General features: G+C 42.4%; 1 protein-coding gene across 2 annotated transcripts; it reads left to right on the top strand.

The window, feature by feature from the left end:
- The first annotated feature begins 1,477 nt into the window (after window positions 1-1,477).
- On the top strand, window positions 1,478-12,007 carry QNG1 (Q-nucleotide N-glycosylase 1). Of its 2 annotated transcripts, none has more exons than XM_081103248.1 (4): window positions 1,478-2,465; window positions 4,140-4,399; window positions 6,956-7,151; window positions 11,190-12,007. In XM_081103248.1, exons 2-4 carry the CDS (start codon window positions 4,226-4,228, stop codon window positions 11,420-11,422), a joined length of 603 nt encoding a protein of 200 aa, XP_080959374.1. In that variant the 5' UTR covers window positions 1,478-2,465; window positions 4,140-4,225; the 3' UTR covers window positions 11,423-12,007. The 2 variants fall into 2 exon arrangements, with proteins under 2 accessions (XP_080959374.1, XP_080959373.1); XM_081103247.1 differs by lacking the exon at window positions 1,478-2,465 and adding an exon at window positions 2,618-3,632.
- The last annotated feature ends 13,179 nt before the right edge of the window (window positions 12,008-25,186 follow it).

Genomic DNA, 25,186 nt, shown 5'->3' with positions numbered 1-25,186 from the left:
TGGTGAGTGTTTAGGAGTTCTAGACTATAGGGCCAACCGGAGAGCTTTCTTTATACTGTTATTCTCATAAAGAGATAAAAGCGGTGCCCTAGCCAGTTTGGCTCAGTGAACAGAGCATGTGCCTGTGGACTAAGGGGTCCCAGGTTCAATTCCAGTGAAGGGGGCTGGATCCTTAGTAGGGTTCGTGCAGGAGGCAGCCAGTCAATGATTCTCTCATCATTGATGTTTCTATTTCCCTCGTCCTCTCCCTTCCACTCTGAAATCAATAAAGATATATAAAAAAACAAATAAAATCTCTCTTTTTAAAAAAGTGGCCATACCCATTTATATTTCTTATTGAAAGCAAGGAACCTAGTTCTCAAATAACTGCACTAGCCCTGGAGTGCCTACCTCTAGATTTATTAAATGAGAAAAACAATCCCTTTTGTTTAGTCATGATAGTCTGGTTTTCTGTTGTGTGAAGTACAATCCTACCCAGATATTTGATTGTCTGCCTTTCTCACCACATCATGTCAAATACCATGTCTATATTCGCTACCTGTGTAAGGTAGAGAATTCAACTCAAAACTGCTTTAAGCTATATGGAAGTTTATGAACTCACATAACTGGAGATCCAAAAGTAGGACAGAACTAAGAGTTGACATGATCCCATTATCCCAGTTCCATTTCTCTGCTATTCTTTTTTTTTTTTTTAATATATCTTTATTGATTTAAGAGAGGAAGGGAGAAGGAAAGAAACATAATGAAAAGAGAGAATCTTCGATTGGCTGCCTCCTGCACACACCCCCACTGGGACTGAGCCTGTAACCTGGGCAAGTGCCCTTGACCGGAATCGAACCCGGGACCCTTGAGTCCACAGGCCAACACTCTATCCACTGAGCCAAACCAGCTAGGGCTCTCTGCTATATTTTTTACCTCCCCTGTGTATTGACTTCATATATTCAGGTTGCCATCATAAGCACTGTAGGAATTTCATGACATATGTCACAGCTCAACATGCCTAGTGGGAGCGTGGATCACTTCTGGAAGTTCCCCTGGAAAAATTTTCCTGAAAGTATCCTGAAAACCTATCCTTAAAACTCATTGAGGTGCAGTGGGGTACATGCATGATCCTAATCCAGTCCCTGGCAAGAGGGTGCTACTATCCTTAGAACAGTCCAGACCACCCCTGGAAACTAGGAGGCTGAGCTACACCAACTGTGGGTAGGAGGGAAGGATTCCTGAATAACAGCAGGGTTCTGTTAGAAAGGGAGAAGGGAAAGGATGCTGAGTATGTAAACAGCTCACTTTTTGTATTCCCAACATCTTGTAGACAAGCTTAAAAGCCAAAACAGAACACCCACACAGTTTATGCTTTATCTCAACAATAAGTTTCTTGAGTGAAGTATGCTTTACTCTTATTTATACTAGAGTTTTAACTCAATCCTGAACATATTAGGAATTCAAATTGTTGATTTTTTAAAATCAGTATGTCTGTGAGAGAAAATGGCTTAAATTATTTAGCTTCCTAGATTTTTTTGCACATTGCTAGATTTTCTTGCTAATCAACTTCTTTGACTCCCAAAACTTAGAACTGTTTGGGTACATAGGAAAAATTCCAAGCCCAAAGATGTACATTTATTCAACAACTATACTGATGTACTAGTGACTTTTTCTGGAACAGTAAATCAGTGAAGTCACTAAAGTTCCTTTTTCTTGCCAAAATGAAGAAACCGGGGAGATGAGGTTCTGCTTCGCTAGAGGCAGTTGTCTAACTTACAAGTTCCAAATCATCCAAAAATTTCGGGGTTCTTTACTGTCAGTAACTAGAGATGACTACTGATTTTTTTTTAATATATACATATTTTATTGATTTATTACAGAGAGGAAGGGAGAGGGATAGAGAGTTAGAAACATCGATGAGAGAGGAACATTGATCAGCCGCCTCCTGCACATCTCTCACTGGGGATGTGCCTGCAACCAAGGTACATACCCTTGACCAGAATCGAACCTGGGGCCTTTCAGTCCGCAGGCCGATGCTCTATCCAGAGCCAAACCGGTTATGGCGACTACTGATTTTTTTAAAATAGTTGATTTTCAAAGGTGTAAACATTTTATATTATCCATGGTGGCTTATCTCAGGAGAAAAAAGAGTATGCCTCTATACTAACTTTTCATCACCAGACAAATGTGGATCATCACGAAATTGACTTTTATACCTCTCTCCTCATCCTAAAAGGTATTGTTTAAAAAGTTTGGGGCCGTAAGGTAATACTGATTTCCTCTGTCTCTGTAGGCCCATTGGTAAAGTCATTACTTAACAGTACCAGTTCACATGGATTGATAAGTTTGGTTTGCAGAAAGTGCCCTTGGCTTGGGGATCAGTGACCAAGGATTCAACTCGCAGCTTCTTGCAAAACGCGGATTATGGATCATTTTGCCACGACCAACACTAAATGAGATTCAGTATTTAAGCACAATTCCAGGTAATTTCATGATTTAATACACTTGCTTCGTCATTCACTTCTCCAAACGTTCCAACCGATTATTTGGCTTCCAAATGGGCCAGGAATTTAGGAAAAGAAAGAAGAGGCATGGACAGGGATGGGGAACCCTCGACCCGGGTCGCAGCCTGGGCGTGGCTCGGCCCTGCGCACCAAGAGCGAAGGCCGTGTACTCGGCGCGGCCCCAGGCTCCGGATGCGGGGCGTCCAGCCCAGACCTCGTCCTCGGGGAGAGGAGAGGCGGAAGCCAAGGGGAGGAAAGGCAGTCCATCCACTGGAGTCGCGGCTGTGGCCCTGGAAGCCAACCTCAGACCCGCCTGCCCGCAGGGAGGCCGGGAGGGGGGACCTCGGACAAAATGGCGCAGCCGCACGGCGCAGGGTGGGCGACTCGGGCCGGCGCGCGCTAGGCCGTCCGGGCGTGTTTCCGGACCAGCAGAGTCGGAAACGGACTCCGGGCGCGCGCCCCGGAGAGAGTAGGCGGGGCCGCTTTCGCGGAAGTGCGGCTGCGAGGCAGGGAGCTCGGCCCTGCATCTCCGTAGGTGCGCCGCGGAGGGAGCGCGTAGAGAGGAGAACCGGTTCCTGCGGAGACCTCGGCCCTCGGTGCCGCTGTGTGTGTGCGTGAGTGTGAGTGTGTGGGTGAGTGTGCAGGGGGCGGCACCCAGGCAGGGCAGGGGTCCCGCTGAGTGTGTGTGTGAGTGTGAGTGCAGGGGCCGGACCCCAGGCAGGGCTGCGGTCCCGCCGCGGGTGGGGAGGGAGACTCGCAGAGGAAAGAGAGTTTGGCTGTCGTTCCCGAGTCCCAAAGGGAGGGGCGGGATGGACGGGCCCCTACCTCCCCGGGAGTCCGCCAAGTTCATTGCTGAGAACAGCCGAGACGTGTCCATCGACGGCGGAGGCGTGCGGAGGGTGGCCGAGCTGCTGCTCGCCAAGGCCGCGGGCCCCGAGCTGCGCCTGGGCGGCTGGAAGGCCCTTCATGAGCTGAACCCCAAGGCGGCCGACGAGGCCGCGGTCAACTGGGTGTTCGTGGCAGACACACTCAACTTCAGCTTCTGGTCGGAGCATGAGGAGCACAAATGTCTGGTGGGCTACCGGGGCAGGACGTACAGTGGGTACTGGTCCCTGTGCGCCGCCATCAACAGAGCCCTGGACGAAGGTGGGTGCCCTTCGGGCCGTCAGACCCGCAGCCTTTGAGGCGTCGGCTTCCCGGGAGGGTCCCGAGGAGCGGGGTGGGCGATGGAGTCATGTGCTAATAAGGCGAACTGCAGTTCCTCCTCGCCAGCCCCGCCGCTTACAGTAAAAGTGCGCTAAGAGGCCGGCGTTAAACATCCTTACTCAGTGGGAGCTCATCCTGGTATCAGTGTCGCAGCTAAGCACCCAAGCCAGTCTGGTGCAATCCTAAGAACAAAGGGGACCGATAGAGAACACGTTTGACGCAGCCAAAATACACCTGATGTAATTTTACAGTTGTTAGAAGGGGATGAAACAGTACAGATGAATCCAGAGAAAATGAGGCACCTGGTCTGGTTTTCTATTACTCACCCACTTTTAGTTCATTCCTGCAACACTCATTTAGTTTCATATTAACTATGTTGTAAAAGAAAGGGGTCTGATAAGTATAAAAATATGACATGGTTCCTATGCGTTTCCTTTTCTCCCCAAGGGATACCAATCACTAGTGCTTCGTACTATGCCACAGTGTCCCTGGATCAGGTTCGGCATATCCTCCGTTCTGACACGGATGTGCCCATGCCTTTGATCGAAGAGAGGCATCGGATTCTCAATGAAACCGGGAAAATCTTGCTTGAGAAATTTGAAGGCTCCTTCCTTAACTGTGTCCGAAAAAGTGAAAAAAGTGCACAGAAGTTAATGCATCTGGTAGTTGAAAACTTTCCCTCTTACAGAGATGTGACTGAGTTTGAGGTGAGTTGCTTTCGTTGGGGATTTTAGAAATCTTGATTTATCTTTTCATTGTCAAGTCTGTTAGTTTCTGGAACTCCTTTTTGAGAATAAAAATTTAAATTTTGAAGTTTGTTCTTGTAGACAAGGAATATAACAAATTAAGTAGTGTTTCAAAGACATTACTTCTCTAGTGATTTCTAATCAGTATATTCCCATAATTCTTTTGTCCTTTTTTTGTTGTCCTTTTTATTTTTTGGTTGTCCTTTTAAAATGTTTCAAACCTAAATACAACACTGAACCTTGAACATGATGTTGTCACTTAGGGGTAAAGAGGCCCTTTTAATACTTCAAAAAATCTACTTTCATTAGATGAAAATCAGAATGTATACTAAATTTTCTCTAAGTATATTTAAATAGTTATTTTATTAAATTCTCTACTTATTTAAATACATTTAAATAATTGTTTTATTTAATATTTTTTAAATAATTCTCTATTAAAAAGTATTTTTTGCAGAGTTCTGATATATATGTATATATATAATGTATTTTCCTTTACATGGACAGAATACTTTGACAGTATTATTGCTTTATGGTACAAAATAATTTAAAGAGATTTACTTTTAAAATGGTGAGCATTTTGTATACGGTTCCAGGTATGTAAAAATTTAGAATCTTATCACTGTATATTTTAACTGTGACAAGAATTGAAAGCAACTTCAGCAGATTCACATAATATAAATCTGTTGATTTATTGCCTAAGTTAATGAATACTTAGGTCAAATGTTCAAGCTACCCTTTTGTAGTCACATTTCAGCAACTAAAATTACCAATAATATTGCTTATTAAATTGCTCTTTAGAGCCTAAGGACAAGGGGCATATTGTCCCTTTGCAGCAGGAACCAGTTGAAAAAGAAAGTTTAACTAGTTTATCTTAGGTTATTTAGATAATAGTTAGCTATAAAGTGAGAGGAGGCCTGATTGTGTATGTAAAAATTCTTTTATTTGCAAATGACAGAAACAAAACTTGAAAAATGTATCAAAAAGAAGAATTTTTGGAAGGTATTTTGGAAAGGCACATCCGGGATCAATCAAGGGCTTAGTGCCGACAGGATTCGGTTTCTCCTTTTAGCTTCTGTTGACTCCATTTTTCTCTTCCTGTTGACCAGCTTTTTCCATGGAGGTCCATGAACTTTGCATCTTATTGCTTCAGCACGGGAGGGGGAGGAGGGAGAGGAGAGGAGAGAGAGGGAGAGAGAGAGACTTTCTCAGTTCCAGTTCTAAAACTTATGTGCAAGGACTGATTGAACTGGCAGGGATTGTGACCGTTTGGATGTGGCTTTCAGGGTGTGTGGATGGGCAGAGACAGTTCTTAGAAAAGAGTCCATAGGTTAGCTTACTGTTGAACTTCATTCTGTTTTAACTAACCATTTTGCTAATGCAGAGGTTACTTTGAGATTTGTCTTCAAAGTACATCATTTCAGCCTTGTTTTTCAAGAAATGGATCCAGTTCCTGGGTCCATTTGAATATAAAGGGGGGCAAAAGTAGGTTTATAGTTGTGAGTACACGAAACACAGAGTTTATTCTTGTATTATTGCTTATTAATTAATGTATTATTTTCCAAACAAACAACTATAAACCTACTTTTGCCTCATCCTATATTTGTAGAGAATTTTTTTGAGTTAAATTATAACCCACTATCTTATAATGCTGAGTTAATTTTTTTTCTTTTTTTCTTTTTTTAAATATATTTTATTGATTTTTTACAGAGAGGAAGGTAGAGGGATAGAGAGTTAGAAACATCGATGAGAGAGAAGCATCGATCAGCTGCCTCCTGCACACTCCCCACTGGGGATGTGCCTGCAACCAAGGTACATGCCCTTGACCAAAATCGAACCCGGGACCCTTGAGTCTACAGGCTGATGCTCTATCCACTGAGCCAAACCGGCTAGGGCTATTTTTTTTCTTCCATGTATAAATATAATTGGTAGTTTACTTTTGTTACATATTAACTTTGACCATTTCCAAAAGTGACAGACAAATTCTAGCTGTTGGTCAATTATGTCTTTATCTGTGAATAAGTTAATCATAGTATCTGAAAGGAAACAGGCAAAAATGAACGTTGTGATTCTCGAGTTTAGGGATGATTATTTTCTTCTTTATACCTTTCTATATTTATACAATTAATGTGAATTATGTTACAATTAGAAAAACATATATAAACTCTCTAAAGAAATACTATCTAGCTATTAAAAATAATAAGTAGGTCGATTATAGTGACACAGAAATATGTACGTGAAGTAATGCTATTGAAAAAGAACACTAAATAGTATCATGATTATATAAGCTGTATTTTATGTGCCTTGAAAAATATAGGAAGTTATTTTGGAGTGATAGAGGTAATTTAATATTTATTACCCCCCACCCTTTTTTTTTTTTTTTATAAAAGATCTATTACCAACAGAGTAAGATTATTCTTCCCTTGAAAAATATTTTCAACATGTCTTTTTTTTTTTTTTATAGCATTTCATAAAGCTTTGAGATACTCAGGTAACATTTATATTCTCTTCACTCATCAGGGGAAAAGAATTTCTTTTTACAAACGGGCCCAAATCCTTGTGGCAGATACGTGGAGTGTGTTAGAAGGAGAAGGAGACGGTTGCTTTAAGGACATCTCCAGCATTACCATGTTTGCTGACTATAGATTACCTCAGGTACTTGCTCACCTGGGAGCCCTGAAATACTCTGAAGGACTACTGGAGAAGCTTCTCAAAGGTTTGTCAGCTTAATTAAGACATTCTTTGTTATACTGTGAGTTATTACTGAGTCTCTAGTTTCTTTCACAAAAGGTCTCCTTTCCTTAGAAAAAAGAAATACTTATTATTAAAAATATACGTAAAGAAAAAATGCAAGGGCAATTAAAATATGGAGAAAATTGCTTTTTGTTGTTATACTATGGAATATAGATATTGTGGGAAATTGCACTATTCAAGATACCATTTTAGAGCATCATAATAGAGTGAAATCTAAATTTCTATTACATGAAGGTGTGCAACACTAAGACAGTTCATCAAGTGTAGTATTTGAGGAGTATTAAGCCAAAGAGCACACTACAATGTGAAATAAAATAGGGGATGAGAGGTAATATGAAGTGGATTTTTAGTTTGGAGGCTTCAAGGTCTGCCACTGGGTTATCTTGCACAAGTCACTCAGTTTTCTTTCTTTTTAAATTTTTATTTGTATGAATTTATTTGTTTACTTGAGCCAAACTGGTGACATGCCAGGAAGCAAGATTTCAAATGCTCCAGTCACTCACTTTTCTAGGTTTGTTTATTTACCATTATTGGATTTGATTATTGATTCTCAAGAGTGGAAGCCTTATTATAATATAAGAGTACAAATAATTGTGTTTGTGAGAAAATTGGCTTTTTGTTTTTGTTTTTTTTTTTAAACAGATCTTTTTTTTTTTTAATATATTTTATTGATTTTTTACAGAGAGGAAGGGAGAGAGATAGAGAGTTAGAAACATCGATGGGAGAGAAACATCGATCAGCTGCCTCCTGCACATCTCCCACTGGGGATGTGCCCGCAACCCAGGTACATGCCCCTGACCGGAATGGAACCTGGAACCCCTCAGTCCGCAGGCCGACGCTCTATCCACTGAGCCAAACTGGTTTTGGCAGCTTTTTGTTTCTTAAACATTTCTTTGTGTAAGGAAAATAATTATATTGTAAAATTTTAATGTTAATTTCTCTTTTGGGTGCTGTATTTTCAGCTACTTTTTTCTTTATTTTTAAAAGAAAGTCATTTTTATGTTGCATAATTTTCACTTGTGAAGTAGATTTTAATCACTCAAGAATAATACAGAATATAAAGGCACCATTATTCCTGTGGTTGCTTCTTCCAGGCTTTAATGCTGCCTTGGGCAATCCACTTTGTCTCTCTGTTTCCTCATTTGAAAAATAACAAGCCATTTTATGTCATAATGCTCATGTCCCGGGTCATTATTGGATACCTTTAAAAGGGACAACTGTTAGCAGTCAGGGCTTCCTTTGCATACAGACATAGTCAGCTGATCTTTTTTTTGGCCAATGTATATGCCGCTCATTCCTATCTCTAAACATTTTCTTGCCTGGTTTTCCTCACCCAAATTCAAATTTTCTTTTTTCAGTTAAAATCCTACACATCCACAAAGGCTTAGCTCCAGTGCTACCTCTTCCACATAGCTTTTCCTGACTCTTCATGATTTGTCCATCTCCTTCTCTTGAATTTTTATAGTATCCAATTGTCTCTGCTACTGTGAAAAAAAACCCCGGTTAGAAGGGATCCATCCAATATAGTTGGACAGAGTTGTCTGAACTTTCCCCTGCCATCCTCATCGTCTCCAGATGCTCTTTTCCAGATGTGCATCTGCAGCTGTTACTGCCTTCATTTTGTCCAGCTCCTAAAAGAAGACTGCTATCCTTACCAGTTTGGTATAGGGTGAACAAATATCTTTGCCCCTAGTTTGTTTAAACAAAGTTGGATTTTTTCCCCTGAAAAGTACTTTATTAGAAAACTAGAGGAGAAACAGAAACTATAAATGTAAAGGTATATGTACTGAAAAAAAAATATCTTAAGTGAAATCTAAAATCAGGTTGCTTGATTAGATGAGGTAGAAATTTCCTTAACTGACCTCTAATGAGTCTGCCTCCAAACTTGAGGATGTACTGCACTTAAATTTCTTTTACTCTCCTCTTTTCAGGATATCTCCAGGAGAGTCCTTGGAAAGCCTACCCAGATTTTTGTTTATTTTATCTTTAACCCATCTCTTAACCAAAGGCATATATATATATGTTTAGCTAATTATAAAGACTGACAATGCAATTTGGCTAGATTTCGATTCTTCACTGTGATTCTAGGGTTGAGTTTTAGGCCTAATATGTTGGCTACGTTCCCTTCCCTGACTCTATATGTTTGTCATTCCTCTCAAATGGTTTCACTTTTTTCTCTTTCAAAAATCCATGTCCTTTCCCACTGTATTAGTCTCATAAGGCTGACATGCAAAATTACCACAAACTGGATGCCTTAAAACCACAGAAATTTATTCTCTCACAGCTGTGGAAGTTAAGTCTGAATCCCTCTGAAGGCTCTCAGGAAGAATCCTTCCTTACCTCTTTCTAGCTTTTGGTGGCTCCCAATAAGTCTTTGCACTTTTTGGCTTGTAGCTACATCACTTCAAGTATGGCCTTCCCTGGGTGTCTCCTCTCTTTGTATCTGCTCCTTTTCTTACAAGGACACCAGTCATGGTATATGAGACCCACCCTAATCCTGTGTAACCTCATCTTAATATGATTACATCTGCAAAGAGCCTATTTATAGATAAGACCACATTCACAGGTACCAAGAGTTTGACTTGACTGGTCTCTTTTTGGAGAACACAGTACAACCTACAGTTACTTATTGGGGGGGTAACAAAATATGCTAAAATTTAGTGACTTAAAACAAGACACTTATCATCTTACGGTTTCTGTGTGTCAGGAGTCTGGGTGCTGCTTAACTGGATGCCTGTGGGTCAAGGTGGCAGTCAAGCTGTCAGCTGTGGTAGTGGACTCATCGAATGACTCTTCTTGGGTGGTGGTATCTGCCTCCAAGATCACTGTTGTGGTTGATTTGAGAATTCTGGCAAGTTGATAGTCAAGTTTGGGAGAATTGATAAACAAGAGAATGAAGAGGAAGGGGTGGATTTGTATGCTGGCACCTGGAGCAAAATAAGGAAATGGAGGGGCTCAGCTAGTGTCTGTTCTTTCCCAGTCACCAGTGGCTAAGCCCTTGGGAGAGATGGGTAGATGGGACATAAGTAACATTACTTAAGATCCCAGGTGACAGAGTGGAACCTAGTGGGGCTGGGGCATTTTTCCTAAGTCTCATTGGATCATTGTGCTTATCAGGTACTGTGAAGATCTGTGTAAGAGGCCTATAGATGTGTTCAGCCCGAAGAGTGTTTTTTTGTTTTGTTTTGTTTTGTAATATATTTTATTGATTTTTTACAGAGAGGAAGGGAGAGGGATAGAGAGTTAGAAACATTGATGAGAGAGAAACATCGATCAGCTGCCTCCTGCACATCTCCTACTGGGGATATGCCCGCAACCCAGGTACATGCCCTTGACCGGAATCGAACCTGGGACCCTTCAGTCTGCAGTCCGACGCTCTATCCACTGAGCCAAACCGGTTTCGGCTGAAGAGTGTTTTAAGCAATTTTTATTAGTTATCAACACTTGACAGGAGATTTCATATGAAAATCAAACCTCTGACTCTTATAATATTTCTTTTAGTAAATATTTATTGGGCGCCGAAACCGGTTTGGCTCAGTGGATAGAGCGTCAGCCTGCGGACTGAGGGGTCCCAGGTTCGATTCCGGTCAAGGGCATGTACCTGGGTTGCGGGCACATCCCCGGGAGGGATGTGCAGGAGGCGGCTGATCGATGTTTCTCTCTCATCGATGTTTCTAACTATCTCTCTCCCTTCCTCTCTGTAAAAATCAATAAAATATATTTTAAAAAAATATATGTTTATTGGGGGCTAGTATGTGCAAGTTGCCATGCTAGGTCCTAGGAATATTGAGACAAACAAGCCAGACATCATCCATATCCTTGTGGAACTTAACTTGCAATTTTGAATTAATGCCTGAGTTTAGAAATAGTTTAAATTACCAAAAATAAATAAAGTCAGAGGTTTACAGTTTTAAAACTGTGTTTTGTTCTATAGTACTGTTCTGAGTAGATTTCATATCATTGACTGTTGGTGCTTCTTGCTCTGTTTTTCCCCTTGCAGGAGAAATGCTCTCGTATGGGAGTAAGCAAGAAGTAGAAATCAGAGGGTGCTCACTTTGGTGTGTTGAGCTGATCCGGGATTGTCTTCTGGACCTTATTGAAAAAAAGGGTGAAAAAACGAGTGAAGAGATCAATTCCATTCTTCTGGATTATTACTTATGGGACTATGCCCGTGATCACAGGGATGATATGAAAGGAATTCCATTTCATCGAACACGTTGCATATATTACTGACCCAAAGCGTAAATTGACCCAAAGAAAACTGCTTGCATTTTTATATCACATAATTGTTTATAAAATTTCACTTTGATGTTAAGAGAAAGTGGTAGGATTACAGCAACAAGAACACTGATTACCCAGTCTCACTTTAAAAATTTTCTCCTGACATATCACTCTGTATTCCCAAAGTTATCCTTTTTCTGCTTATTTAGTTTGACACTATTTTTCCTTTTTGTGGACACATGACAGAAATAGTGAAGGAACTTTAATGCTTTAAATCTCAGATTTCTTAAAATTAATCATGTCTTATAATTAATCTTCAGTGACAGTATTTCATCTATTTAGTTGGTATCTTTTCACAATGTATAATTTTCTGTATACCTTAATCATGAGATATGAGACAGGGGTGGGTGAGGTCTTTGCTATATAATTGCTGCTACTCTTATAAAATCTTGACAGCTTGTTTTAAACTTTTTATTGGTAATGACAGTGGGATTTTTTACATAATGATTTCAATTCAAGATATCTGTCTGTCCAGTTTTATTTTTCTTTCAGAGTATGTAACTACATTGAAATTGAATAAAGATTTTAAAAACTTTTCTTAAACCCGAAATGTATTCTTTCATTCAAATAGAATTGACCAGATATAATTTTAAAACGTTTACAATGAATTTGATTATTTGCTTTATATTTCAGAACTCTCATTATCTGCCACTCACTTACTCCCCACTTTCACCCCCACCTTCTTTCTAATCTTGATTTTTGTTATTATCTACCCTCCCAGCTCCCTGTGACTGTGTGACTCAAAAAGGTGTTCTTTCCCCAAGCACTTTCCTACCATCTGCTGGAAACTTGTCATAATAATTAGAAATATGGAAATCATGCTTGAGTTTCCCACTTGCCGGCCTGACCTGCAGAGTTTAGACTGAAGACTGTAACATCTACTCTTATCTGAATTTCCAGTTTGCTGGCCTGCCCTTCAGATTTTGGACTTGCCAGCTCCCATAATCATGTGAGTTAATTCCTTAAAATAAGTTTCTCTGACTCTCTTTAAATGGATAGATAGATAGATAGATAGATAGATAGGTAGACAGACCTATGTCTATCATTATCTCTCTCCATATTCCATTGGTTCTATTTCTCTGGAGAACCCTAATACAGGTATAGATAAATAATATGGCAAAATAACTCAGGGATATTGACTGTAAAATAAAAAACTAATAAATGGCCCTAGCCAGTTTGGCTCAGTGGATAGAGCACTGGCCTGCGGACTAAAGGGTCCCAGGTTCCATTCCGGTCAAGGACACATGCCTGGGTTGCAGGCTCGATTTGCCCCTGCCCCCCTAGTAGGGGGCATGCAGGAGACAGCCAATCAATGATTCTCTCTCATCATTGGTATTTCTATCTCTCCCTCTCTGCAATCAATGAAAAAATACATTTTAAACACACACACACACACACACAAATAATAAATGTATGGTGCAACTAAATCACTTGCAAGATTCCTTTCAGATATAAAATTTACTGACTAAAGCAGTTGGAAATTTGAAGAAATATATTATTGTGGCGTTCATCTAAGTTTCTCTTCTCATGCACTACATTCCTTCTTTTCTGTTTTTATTTCTTTGGGTTAGGATATTTTTGTTTTTGTTTTTGCACGTAGTTGGTTCTTTTTATAGGCTCTGGTTGTAGGAACAGGGAGAATATTTTAGTTTTTAGTGGGAAAAAAAACCTGGAATGAAATTAGCTTATTGAAAAAGGACATGTAATGATAAAAAAAAAAAAAAGGGTAAATCCAGGGAAAGAGCTGGCCTTAGCCATGCCCAGACACCATACCTTATATTTCTTTTGCTCTGTTTGAAGAGATAACTAATAGGTAATGAATCCAGACAACAGAATGCAATTTTTTTTGCCAATAGCTCAAGCAAGAATCGGATTTTGCTTATGAGCCTGGTTTGAGTCTCAGGTGCCCCATGCACCTCCGCACCTGCCACTCTGGCCTTTGCTATGGCCTGGGGCAAAGGCCACATACTTGGCTGGCCTATGAAGTGGAGCAGGGGCAGTTTTTAAAGAAATAGAGGAGATTTGCTCATAGAAAAGAAGGGATGACCAGCAGCCCAAACAACCTTGTCTTCTGTACTTTTGTATGTTCAGAATATTTTGGCAGGTGGGGATCATTTCAAGGTGGGAACTGCTGAAGAAGAGCTAGGAAAAACGTAAGGCTACAGTCTGAGTTGGTTCAATGAAAGAACTAATTCAATTTAAGGAAAGAACTAATCAATTTTCTGTGTGGGGGGAAACTTAGTAACTCTTTTACCATTCCTATTTTGACATTCTCAGGGTTGGTTGCAGGAATGGAATTCAATTATTAAGGCTCAATAACTGATGATGCCTGAGTTAAAATGAAAAAAAAAACAATAGGTCAAATGGTATTTAATAAGTCTAGATATACTTACTTTGAGGAATGAAAATAGTAGTATTTGGAAAGCAAAAATCTATGAGTTCATCTCCAAGAAAAGAAACTCCATTGGTTGATCAATTCATTATTCTCAAAATCAATAACTAAAAGGGGGAAAAATCAAATATGTATCCTGCTATTTCTATACTAACTGCATTTCAGGATAATCTGATGGAGGGAAAGCTCTTTTCTATAGAATAATTTCAGCTAATAAATGCAAAAAGGAATATTGGAATTAGAAAATAACCATTTTGGAATGCCTAATGAATTAATAGATCTGGAAAATGACCAGATTTATTGACCAATGGCTGTTAAAACTATTAAGTAAAATGTTGATGGGAACTTTTTTAATGGGTGGATTAGGCTGAATGTACCTGAACTCACCAATAATCTAAACATCACCAAAAGTGGGATATGCAGACATTTTGTGCCTGCTGGTGTGTTGCAATAGGAAGTACACAACCCCATTTATGAATTATTCTTGGCAGAGAAATTGAATCCGAATCTAATCAAGAGTTGACCTAACTAATTTACAGAAAATGTAGGGAATAGAGAAACAAGTTAAAAGACAACAGAAAGCTGTAGTCACCACATGGATGAACCTTTAGGACATTGTGCTAAATGAAATAAGCCAGTCACAAAAGGACAAATACTGTATCATTCCCTATATGAAATACCTAGAGTAATCAAATCCCTAGAGATAAAACTACAATGGTGGTTGTCAGGGACCGGGGGGGGGGGGGGGGGGGGCGGGGGGGGATGGGGAATTGTTTAACTTAAGGGTATAGAGTTTCAGGTTTTCAAGATAAGAGTTCTGGAGATCGGTTGCATAACAATGAGAATGCACTTAACAGTACTGAACTGCATGATTAAAAATGGTTAAAATGGGGGTGGGGGGAGGGGCTGGGGAGAGGTCAATGGGGGAAAAAGGAGACATATGTAATACTTTAAATAATAAAGAATTTTTAAAAATGGTTAAGATGGTAAATTTTATGTAATGTGTATTTTACCACAATTTTCATAAAGGTCGAGGGTAACTGTTATTGCTTAAAAGAAGAATTAAGGGGCATATCCAACAAATATTACATATGGACCATGTTTGGATCTCAATTTGAGCAAATAAACTGAGAGGAAGGGAAGGGAAGGAAAGGGAAGAAAGAGGTAGGCATTGTGTAGAAAGTTAAAGACAAAAAAAAAAAAAACCAAGATGGCAGCATAGGTTAACACCAGAGATTGCTGCCTCGAACAACCACTTCAAAAAACAACTAAAAGACGGAACGGACATCATCCAGAACCACAGGAAGGCTGGCTGAGTGGAAATTCTACAACTAGGAGGAAAGAGAATATCATACCCAGACTCAGAGGAGGCGCAGTGCTGAAGTGAAATACTAAGGTGCGGAGTGCACGCAGAGCGGGCTGGCGGCGGAGGGCGCGGTTGTTGTTTTCAATCGGGAGGGAGTTTCAGACTCTGAGCTCCAGATCCAGGCGAGTCTCTGAGGACCCAGACTCAAACGGGAGAAGCGGGACTGTCTGGCATCGGTCGGAACTCGAAGGCAGCTTTCTCTCCGAGGTTTGCAGCGGTTGCTGGGACTCTTTGAGGCAGAGCCCCTAGGGACGGGACTGAGAGCAGCCATAACTGCTCGCTCCAGCCCGCCCTGTAGATCCCCGGGGACCCGCCCTGCCCAAGCCCTGCGCAGAGCCATTTGCCGGATAGCCTCAGGCAAACGCTAGATTAGCATCGCCCTAGAGATCCAGCACAGAAGCTCTCCCACTGCAGACACAGCGGACTCTAATAGGCAGTTAGCCTGGAGGTCAAACCACCCCCGGTATTGCCGACAACAATCAAGGCTTAACTACAACAAGACTGCACACAAAGACCACTAGGGGGTGCACCAAGAAAGCATAAAAAATGCGGAGACAAAGAAACAGGACAAAACTGTCAATGGAGGATATTGAGTTCAGAACCACATTTTTTTTTTAATATATTTTATTGATTTTTTACAGAGAGGAAGGGAGAGAGAGATAGAGAGTCAGAAACATCGACGAGAGAGAAACATCAATCAGCTGCCTCCCGCACATCTCCCACTGGGGATATGCCCGCAACCCAGGTACACGCCCTTGACTGGAATCGAACCCGGGACCCTTCAGTCCTCAAGCCGATGCTCCATCCACTGAGCCAAACTGGTTTCGGCAGAACCATACTTTTAAGGTCTCTTAAGAACTGTCTAGAAGCTGCCGATAAATGTAGTGAGATCCTCAAGAAATCTAATGAGACCCTCGATGTTATGATAAAGAACCAACTAGAAATTAAGCATACACGGACTGAAATAACGAATACTATACAGACTCCCAAAAGCAGACCAGAGGAGTGCAAGAATCAAGGCAAAGATTTGAAATGCGAAGAAGCAAAAAACACCCAACCGGAAAAGCAAAATGAAAAAAGAATCCGAAAATACGAAGATAGTGTAAGGAGCCTCTGGGACAACTTCAAGCGTACCAACATCCGAATTATAGGGGTGCCAGAAGATGAGAGAGAGCAAGATATTGAAAACCTATTTGAAGAAATAATGACAGAAAACTTCCCCCACCTGGTGAAAGAAATAGACTTACAGGTCCAGGAAGTGCAGAGAACTCCAAACAAAAGGAATCCAAAGAGGACCACACCAAGACACATCATAATTAAAATGCCAAGAGCAAAAGACAAAGAGAGAATCTTAAAAGCAGCAAGAGAAAGAAACTCAGTTACCTACAAGGGAATACCCATACGACTGTCAGCTGATTTCTCAACAGAAACTTTGCAGGCCAGAAGGGAGTGGCAAGAAATATTCAAAGTGATGAATACCAAGAACCTACAATCAAGATTACTTTATCCAGCAAAGCTATCATTCAGAACTGAAGGTCATAAAGAGCCTCACAGATAAGGAAAAGCTAAAGGAGTTCATCACCACCAAATCAGTATTATATGAAATGCTGAAAGGTATCCTTTAAGAAGAGGAAGAAGGGAGAAACTAAGATGGCGGCATAGATAAACACCGGGAAATAGTCGCCTCCCACAGCAATTGAAAATTATCCCAAAGGACGGAGCAAACATCGTCCAGAAAAACAGGAAGGCTGGCTGAGTGTAATTTCTACAACTAGAAGACAAGAAAAGCACGCTGAGAGCCAGAGGAGCTGTGGAGGCTGAGTGCAGAGGTACGGCGGCGGCTGGCGCGCGCGGAAAGGGGGTGGCACCTGAGGACGCGGCTGTCTTTTTGAATCACAAGCTCCCGACTGCTCTGATCTCCGGTTCTGGGAAGTCTCTGGGGACGCAGGACACATACGGGGAGAGGCTGCTCTCTCAGGCGGCAGCGGGCGAACTTGAGGGCGGATTTCCCTCAGAGGTGCTTGCAGCCGTTACCGGGACACTGAGACGCGAGACTCCGGGCGTGGAGAATCAGCCATTGCTTCTTTCTCCGGCCTTTTGACTCCCTGAGACCCCACCCCACCCAGGCTGCGGCAGAGGCTTTTGCATGTGAATGCCCCGGCCCTTTGCAACCTGATAATTACCTAACTGCAGCCGGGCCAGCCAGACCCGGAACTTCCAAGAGAAGGCCCAAGGCCCCGCAGCGGCTTGCATTGCTTCACAGCTGAGCCTCTTCGTGGCCCGGCTGTGAGGCCTCAGGCAGGGGCTGAATTAGCACCTCCTTAGATCCAGGAGCCACTGTACCCAGTGGTCAGAGGGGGACCATTCTCCCACTTCAGACACAGCTGCTTCCCACAGCCAATTGGCCTGGAGGTCAATTCCTCCCAGTGATCCTACAACAACCAAGGCACCAAGAGTGCACCAAGAGTGTCCACCCCAGGTAACTGGGGAGGCTGAGCTACTGGGCCCTACAGGACACCTGGCGCGCAGGGACACTCTATCAACACAGGGAAGCAGCCAAAATGCGGAGACAGAGAAACAGGTCACAATTGTCAGAAACGGAGGAGGACAGACGACTGGATATAGAGTTCAAGGCCACGTTTATAAGGTTTGTCAAGAATTTTATGGAAACCGCCGATAAATTTAATGAATCCCTCAAGGAGTATAGTGAGACCATGGAGGACATGAAAAAGGACCAACTAGAAATTAAGCATACACTGACTGAAATAAAGAATATTTTACAGAGATCCAACAGCAGACAAGAGGATCCCAAGAATCAAGTCAAAGATTTGAAATACAAAGAAACAAAAAATACCCAACCGAAAAAGAAAAAAGAAAAGAGATTCGAAAAGTATGAAGATAGTGTAAGGAACCTCTGGGACAACTTCAAGCGTACCAACATCAGAATTATAGGGGTACCAGAAGGAGAGAGAGGGCAAGATATTGAAAACCTTTTTGAAGAAATAATGACAGAAAACTTCCCCCACCTGGTGAAAGAAATGGACCTACAAGTCCAAGAAGCGCAGAGAACCCCAAACAAAAGGAATCCAAAGAGGACCACACCAAGACACATCATAATTAAAATGCCAAGAGCAAAAGATAAGGAGAGAATCTTAAAAGCAGCAAGAGAAAGACAGTCAGTTACCTACAAGGGAGTACCCATCCGACTGTCAGCTGATTTCTCAACAGAAACCATGCAGGCCAGAAGAGAGTGGCAAGAAATATTCAAAGTGATGAATACCAAGAACCTACAACCAAGATTACTTTATCCAGCAAAGTTATCATTCAGAATTGAAGGTCAGATAAAGAGCTTCACAGATAAGGAAAAGCTAAAGGAGTTCATCACCACCAAACCAGCATTATATGAAATGCTGAAAGGTATTCTTTAAGAAGAGGAAGAAGAAAAAGGAACTCTTACCATTTGCCACAGCATGGATGGAACTGGAGAGCGGATAAATACCACAAGATCTCACTTATTTGTGGAATATAATGAACAACATAAACTGATGAACAAGGACTGATCCAGAGACGGAGAGGCTTTGATTGGACTGTCGGGCCTTGGAGGGAAGGTAGGGGAGGGTGGGGGCAAGGGGGAAGGATCAACCAAAGGACTTATATGCAAGCATATAGGACTAACCAATGGACACGGACAACGGGGGAGTGAGGGGATGACCGGGGGGGGGGGGGGTAGAGGGTACACATATGTAATATCTTAATCAATAAAAAAAAAAAGAAGAGGAAGAAGAAGAAAAAGGTAAAGATACAAATTATGAACAACAAACATGCATCTATCAACAAGAGAATCTAAGAATCAAGTGAATAAATAATCTGGTGATCATAATAGAATCAGGGACATAGAAAGGGAATGGACTGACTATTCTTGGGGGGGAAAGGGGTGTGGGAGATTCGGGAAGAGACTGGACAAAAATCATGCACCTATGGATGAGGACAGTGGATGGGGAGTGAGGGTGGAGGGTGAGGCGGGAACTGGGAGCAGGGGAGTTATGGGGGGGAAAAAAGAGGAACAAATGTAATAATCTGAACAATAAAGATCTAATTAAAAAAATTTTTAAAAAAAGGGTGTGGCTATAGAGAAAAAAATGTTAAAGGAAATGCAAATTCCTTTAATTTGGAATATTTTCATAAATCACAGAAAGTACCAGCCTGATAGCCTGCTTCCCAGTGTTTCTCAGAAAACAGAATGCAAACCAAAGGGGCTGTTTTTTTTGTTTTGTTTTGAATCCTCACCCAAGGATATTTTTCCATTGATTTTACAGAGTGGAAGAGAAAGGGAAAGACAGAAACACCGATGTGAGAGAAACACATCGACTGGTTGCCTCCTGCACGTGCCCTGACCAGGCCTGGGCTGGGGAGGAGCCTGCAACCAACACAGTGCCCTTGACCGGAATCGAGCCCGGGACCCTTTAGTCTGCAGGCCAGCACTCTATCCAGAGCCAAACGGGCTAGGGCAAAAGGGATGTTTTGTTTAGACTGGTTGTAAAACCAGAAAAAAGAAATCTGACACTTTTGAATCTATCACACAAAATCAAATACAGAAGAAATGAAAACTTTAAAGTTATCTGGATATATAGAAAGTCCAAGTGTTTTGACAAGTATAACTGGTTTTATGTTGGTGAAGTTGGTTATTTTTTTCTAAGCTGCTTCTTTATGATGTAGACTAATTGTTCCAATTGTTCTGTAATCTAAGAAGGAGCTATGCCGAAACCGGTTTGGCTCAGTGGATAGAGCGTCGGCCTGCGGACTGAAAGGTCCCAGGTTCGATTCCGGTCAAGGGCATGTACCTGGGTTGCGGGCACATCCCCCAGTGGGAGATGTGCAGGAGGCAGCTGATTGATGTTTCTCTCTCATCGATGTCTCTAACTCTCTATCTCTCTCCCTTCCTCTCTGTAAAAAATCAATAAAATATATTAAAAAAAAAACACAAAACAAAACAATACTCTATTAGGCCATCTACACTAATAAAAGAGAAGTATGTAAATTGGTCATCACTCTGCTACAACCACCAGCCAATCAGGATGAGTATGCAAATTGACCCAAAAAGATGGCAGGCTAATTTGCATAAACAGGCATGGAGCGAAGACTAAAGGCTCCGGCCCGAGTGAAGACTGAAGACCGAAGAGGCGTGGCTTCTCTGCTGCGGCCGGACCAAAGGCCTGAGTTTCAGAGGAAAACCGGTGCTGGCAGCCAGGGGAAGGAAGGCCTATTGCGTGAATCTTCGTGCAATGGGCCTCTAGTAATATTATAACTTATTAACTCATGTCTTTCAAATTAAAGTTTTGGTAGGTTTAGATGCTCAGTTTAAAATGACTTTTAAAAGATGGGCAGTGGGGTGTGGCCCGATGTATAAAACTATCAGTAAGCAAAGAAGTGACTGAATACACACTGCAGGTATGTTTTTATTTATTTTTTGTTTCCTGTTTTTAAATGTTTCATAAACATTTATTGAATCTATGCAATGAGCTTAATATTTACTATATATTAAATACTGATGGTTCAACAATGGGGTCATAAAACTAAATAATAGTCCAGCTGGTGTGGCTCAGTGGTTGAATATCAACCCATGCACCAAGAAGCCACTGGTTCTATTCCAGATCAGGGCACATGCCCAGGTTTCAGGATTGATCCCCAACAGGGGGCACACAGGAGGCAGCCGATTGATGTTGATGCATTGATGTTTCTACCTCTTCCTCTCCCTCTCTCTAAAATAAATAAAAGCATATTTAAAAAAGGAACTGCCAGACTATTAAAAAAATAATATATGGTCTCTGCTGATACTGAAGAATAAAATGTGAGATAAATAGCAGGGATAAGTCTAGAAACCTAGGCAAAAATAGAATCTGGAAGGCCTTGTATGCCATGTCAGAAGATTGGACTTTATCATAAAGAGCCATTGAAGTTCTTATTTTTTAAAGTTGTCCTTTATGTTTATAAAAACAATGTACTTATAAATTTTAAAAAATTAAATGCAATCCCAATTTTAAAACTCTCAACGGAACTTTCTTCTGAAAATTGTCAAACTGATTCGAAAGTTCTTTAGGAAAACAAATGTCAAGAATAGCTAAGAAAACTTAGAACAACATGGAAGGGCTTGGCCCTATTATATAGCAAAATATACAAGAAAGTTATAATAATTAAAGCAGCATGTTATTGGTGCAGGAATATATTAATTGATGCAACAGAATAGGGGTCTCCTTTAAATAAACTAATGAATACATAGGAGTATGTTCTATTTCATAGATTCTAAAACATAACTTTTCACATTTCATTTCAAGTCACATGAATATATATATACTAGAGGGTGCACAAAAATTTATGCACTTGGGGGAAGGAGGGTTCCCTCAGCCCGGCCTGTGCCCTCTCGCAGTCTGGGACCCCTCGGGAGATAACGACCTGCTGGCTTAGGCCTGCTCCCGGGTGGCAGAGGGCAGGCCCAATCCCTAGGTGCAGCCCCTGGTTGGACTCAGAGCAGGGCTGATTGGGGAGTTGGGGCGCCGTGCCTGTCATGCACAGAGCAGGGCGGATCGGAAGGTTGCAATGCCACCCTCAGTCATGCTCAGGGTAGGGCTGATTGGGCGGTTGGGGCACCGCCCCCTGTCACACTCAAGGCAGGGTCAATGGGCAGGTTGCGGTGCCACCCCCTGTCACGTACAGAGCAGGGCCAATCAGGGGGTTGGGGCGCTGCCCCCTGTCACGCACAGAGCAGGGTCAATCAGGGGGTTGGGGAGCTCCCCTCTGTCACTCACAGAGTAGGGCCGATAGGGGAGTTGGGGCACTGCCCCCTGTCACACACAGAGCAGGGTGGATCAGGGGGTTGGGGCGCCACACCCTGTCACACTCAGGGCTGGGCCAATGGGGAGGTTATGGCTCTACCCCGTCACACACAGAGCAGGACGCGTGGGGGGGGGGGGCGGTTGGGGCATCGCCCTCTATCACCCACAGAGCAGGGCCGATCAGGGGGTTGGGGCGCCGCCACTGTCACACTCAGGGCAGGGCTGATGGGGAGGTTATGGCTCTACCCCATCACACACAGAGCAGGGTCCGTGAGGGGGCGCGGGGGGTGGGGTTGGGACGCCGCACCCTGTCACTCACAGAGTAGGGGGTTGGGGCGCCGCACCCTATCACACACAGAGCCACAGAGCAATCAGGGGGTTGGGGAGCTCCCCCCTATCAGGCACAGAGCAGGGCTGATCAGGATGTTGGGGCGCCTTCCCCTGTCACGAACAGAGCAGGGCCGATAGGGAGGTTGTGGCCCTGCCCCCTGTCACACACAGAGCCACAGGGCAATCAGGGGGTTAAGGCGCTGCCCCCTGTCATGCTGATCCCGGTGCCGGGAGGCATATTACCCTTTTACTATATAAGATAGAGGCCTGGTACATGGGTGGGGGCCGGCTGGTTTGCCCTGCAGGGTGTGCTGGATCAGGGTGGGGGTCCCCACTGGGGTGCCTGGCCAGCCTGGATGAGGGGATGATGGCTGTTTGCAGCTGGTCACACACCCTTCAGGGTGGGGGTCTCCACTGGGTTGCCTGGCCAGTCTGGGTGAGGGGCTGAGGGCTGTTTTCAGGCTGGTGGGTGACTGAAGCTCCCAACCGCTCCTTTTTTTCTTTTTCTTTTTTATTCTGGGCCAGCTTTAGCTCTGAGGCTCCAGCTCTTAGGCCCCCACTGCTGAAAGCAGGTTTCTGGCCTTTGTTTACCTTCTGTATTTGAAACAATGTTGCGATCCTGCTGGCTGAAGCCTGGCAGACTAAAGCAGGTTTCTGGGGTTTTGTTTAGCTTCTATATTTGTAACATAGTTGCTTAGAGTTGCAGCTCAGAGGCCGGCAGCGGCAGGCGGGGAACGTTGGAGTCCTCCGTCACTGAAGCAAGCAAGCCTCATGTTCGCTTTAAGCTGCCTGGTTGCCGGCCGCTGTCTTGGCTGGCAGTAATTTGCATATTGCCCTGATTAGCCAATGGGAAGGGTAGCAGTTGTATGCTAATTACCATGTTTCTCTTTTATTAGATAGGATATATATATATATATATATATATATATATATATATTTTTTTTTTCTTTCTTTTTTCTTTTTAAATCCCCCCCCCCCCGCCCGAAGGATATTTTTCCATTGATTTTTAGGGAGAGTGGAAGAGAGAGGGAAAGACAGAGAGAAACACTGATGTGAGAGAAACACATCAACTGGTTGCCTCCTGCATGAGCCCCAACCAGGGCCCGGGCCAGGAAGGAACCTGCAACCATGGTACATGCCCTTGACCAGAATCAAACCTGGGACCCTTCAGTCCTCAGCCTGACACTCTATCCACTGAGCCAAACTGGCTAGGGCTAATTATAAACTTTTCAAACAAGTCATTTTTTTCTTAAATAATTCAGAATTGGTTTTGTTCCTTGGAACCAATACCTTAGTTGATTCAATTTGTAAAATGACCTTTAATTGAAACCTATATAATTTTATTAACCAACTCGAGTCCTGACTCACGAAATTCATGCAGGGTGGAGAGTCCCTCAACCCAGCCTGTGCCCTCCCACAATCCAGGACCCCTGGGGGGATGTCTTGACTGCCATTTAGATCAGGCCTAAACCAGCAGTCAGACTTCCCTCTCACAATCCGGGACCCCTCACTCCTAACTGCCTGCCTGCTCGCTCCTTACCACCTGCCTGCTCCTTACCCCCCTCCTGCTCCTCGCTGCTTACCACTTGGCTCGCAGCTCCTTAGTGCTGCCCCAGAGGTGGGAGAGGCTCCTGCCACCGCCGCTGTACGCGCCAGCCTGGTTTTTGGCAGAGCGGTGCTCCCACTGTGGGAATGCACTGACCACCTGGGGGCAGCTCCTGCGTTAAGCGTCTGTCCCCTGGTGGTCGGTGCGTGCCATAGCGACTGGTTGTTCTGGTCATCCTGCCATAAGCATCACTGGGCTTTTGTTATATAGGATGTCACCCAAATAAAAAATTTTAAAAATGAACTTTGATTTAGTGTTGGTGAGTGTTATAATTTTGTTGAATAGTTTTACTACCTTGTGGTTGTTTTTTTTTATTGATTGGTTTTTAGAGAGGGGGGGAAGAGAGAGAAACATTGATTTGTTGTTTCACTTATTTATGCATTAGTTGATTCTTGTAGGTGCTCTGACTGGAGATTAAACTTTCAAACTTAATGTATTGGGACGACATTCTAACCGAGTTATCTGGCCAGGGCCCTGTCTTATGTTTTTTATATGTGTATTTGAGGAAATTATCATAATTCTAGCCACCTAGTAACTTTTAAATAGTTACTGTTCTGTGTGCTTTACAATTATTTTCTCCTTTTAAACTTCAAAACAACCCTATGAAGTAGAGATGATTTTTATCCCAGTTCTTCAGGTAAGAAAACTATACACTATTTGCATCTTTAATTTGTATTTTCTTGTACCAAATTTCTGTAAACATGAATTTCAATGAGGACATAATATTCTTATAAATGTACTATTGTTAATTTATCAATCCCTTTCATTGAACGTATATGTAACTTCCAAGTTTTTGCTATTATAAATAACACCATAATGGACATATTTGTACATGATAGTCAATATCTCTATTTTTTTGGGAGAGATGACAAGAGGTTGGATTATGTGTAAAAGTATCTGTCTCACTTGCCGATATTACATTACAATAAGTTGTTGACAACTTAATAGGTGAAAATGGTTGTTTACCATTTTCATTTGCATTGTTTATCAGTGGAGTAAAACATTGATGCAAGCCAGACTTTGGCTTTCTTCTAATTCTAGAGGCCTTTTAGGTCCACATGGTCAAGCTTTGGTTTTATTCATCATGGGACTAGACTCCGGGACTGGCATATCTTTAAGTTCCTGCAAACAGTCCTCCGCCACAAATGTTTTGGTTAGCCTTCCTAGGAATTCGCAAATCTAAATTGTTACT

The sequence above is a fragment of the Myotis nattereri genome (genome assembly GCF_964212035.1).
Source record: "Myotis nattereri genome assembly, chromosome: 12".
Lineage (NCBI taxonomy): Eukaryota > Metazoa > Chordata > Mammalia > Chiroptera > Vespertilionidae > Myotis > Myotis nattereri.
Note: the sequence above shows the minus strand (reverse complement) of the source record. Positions and strands in the feature narration are given on the sequence as shown.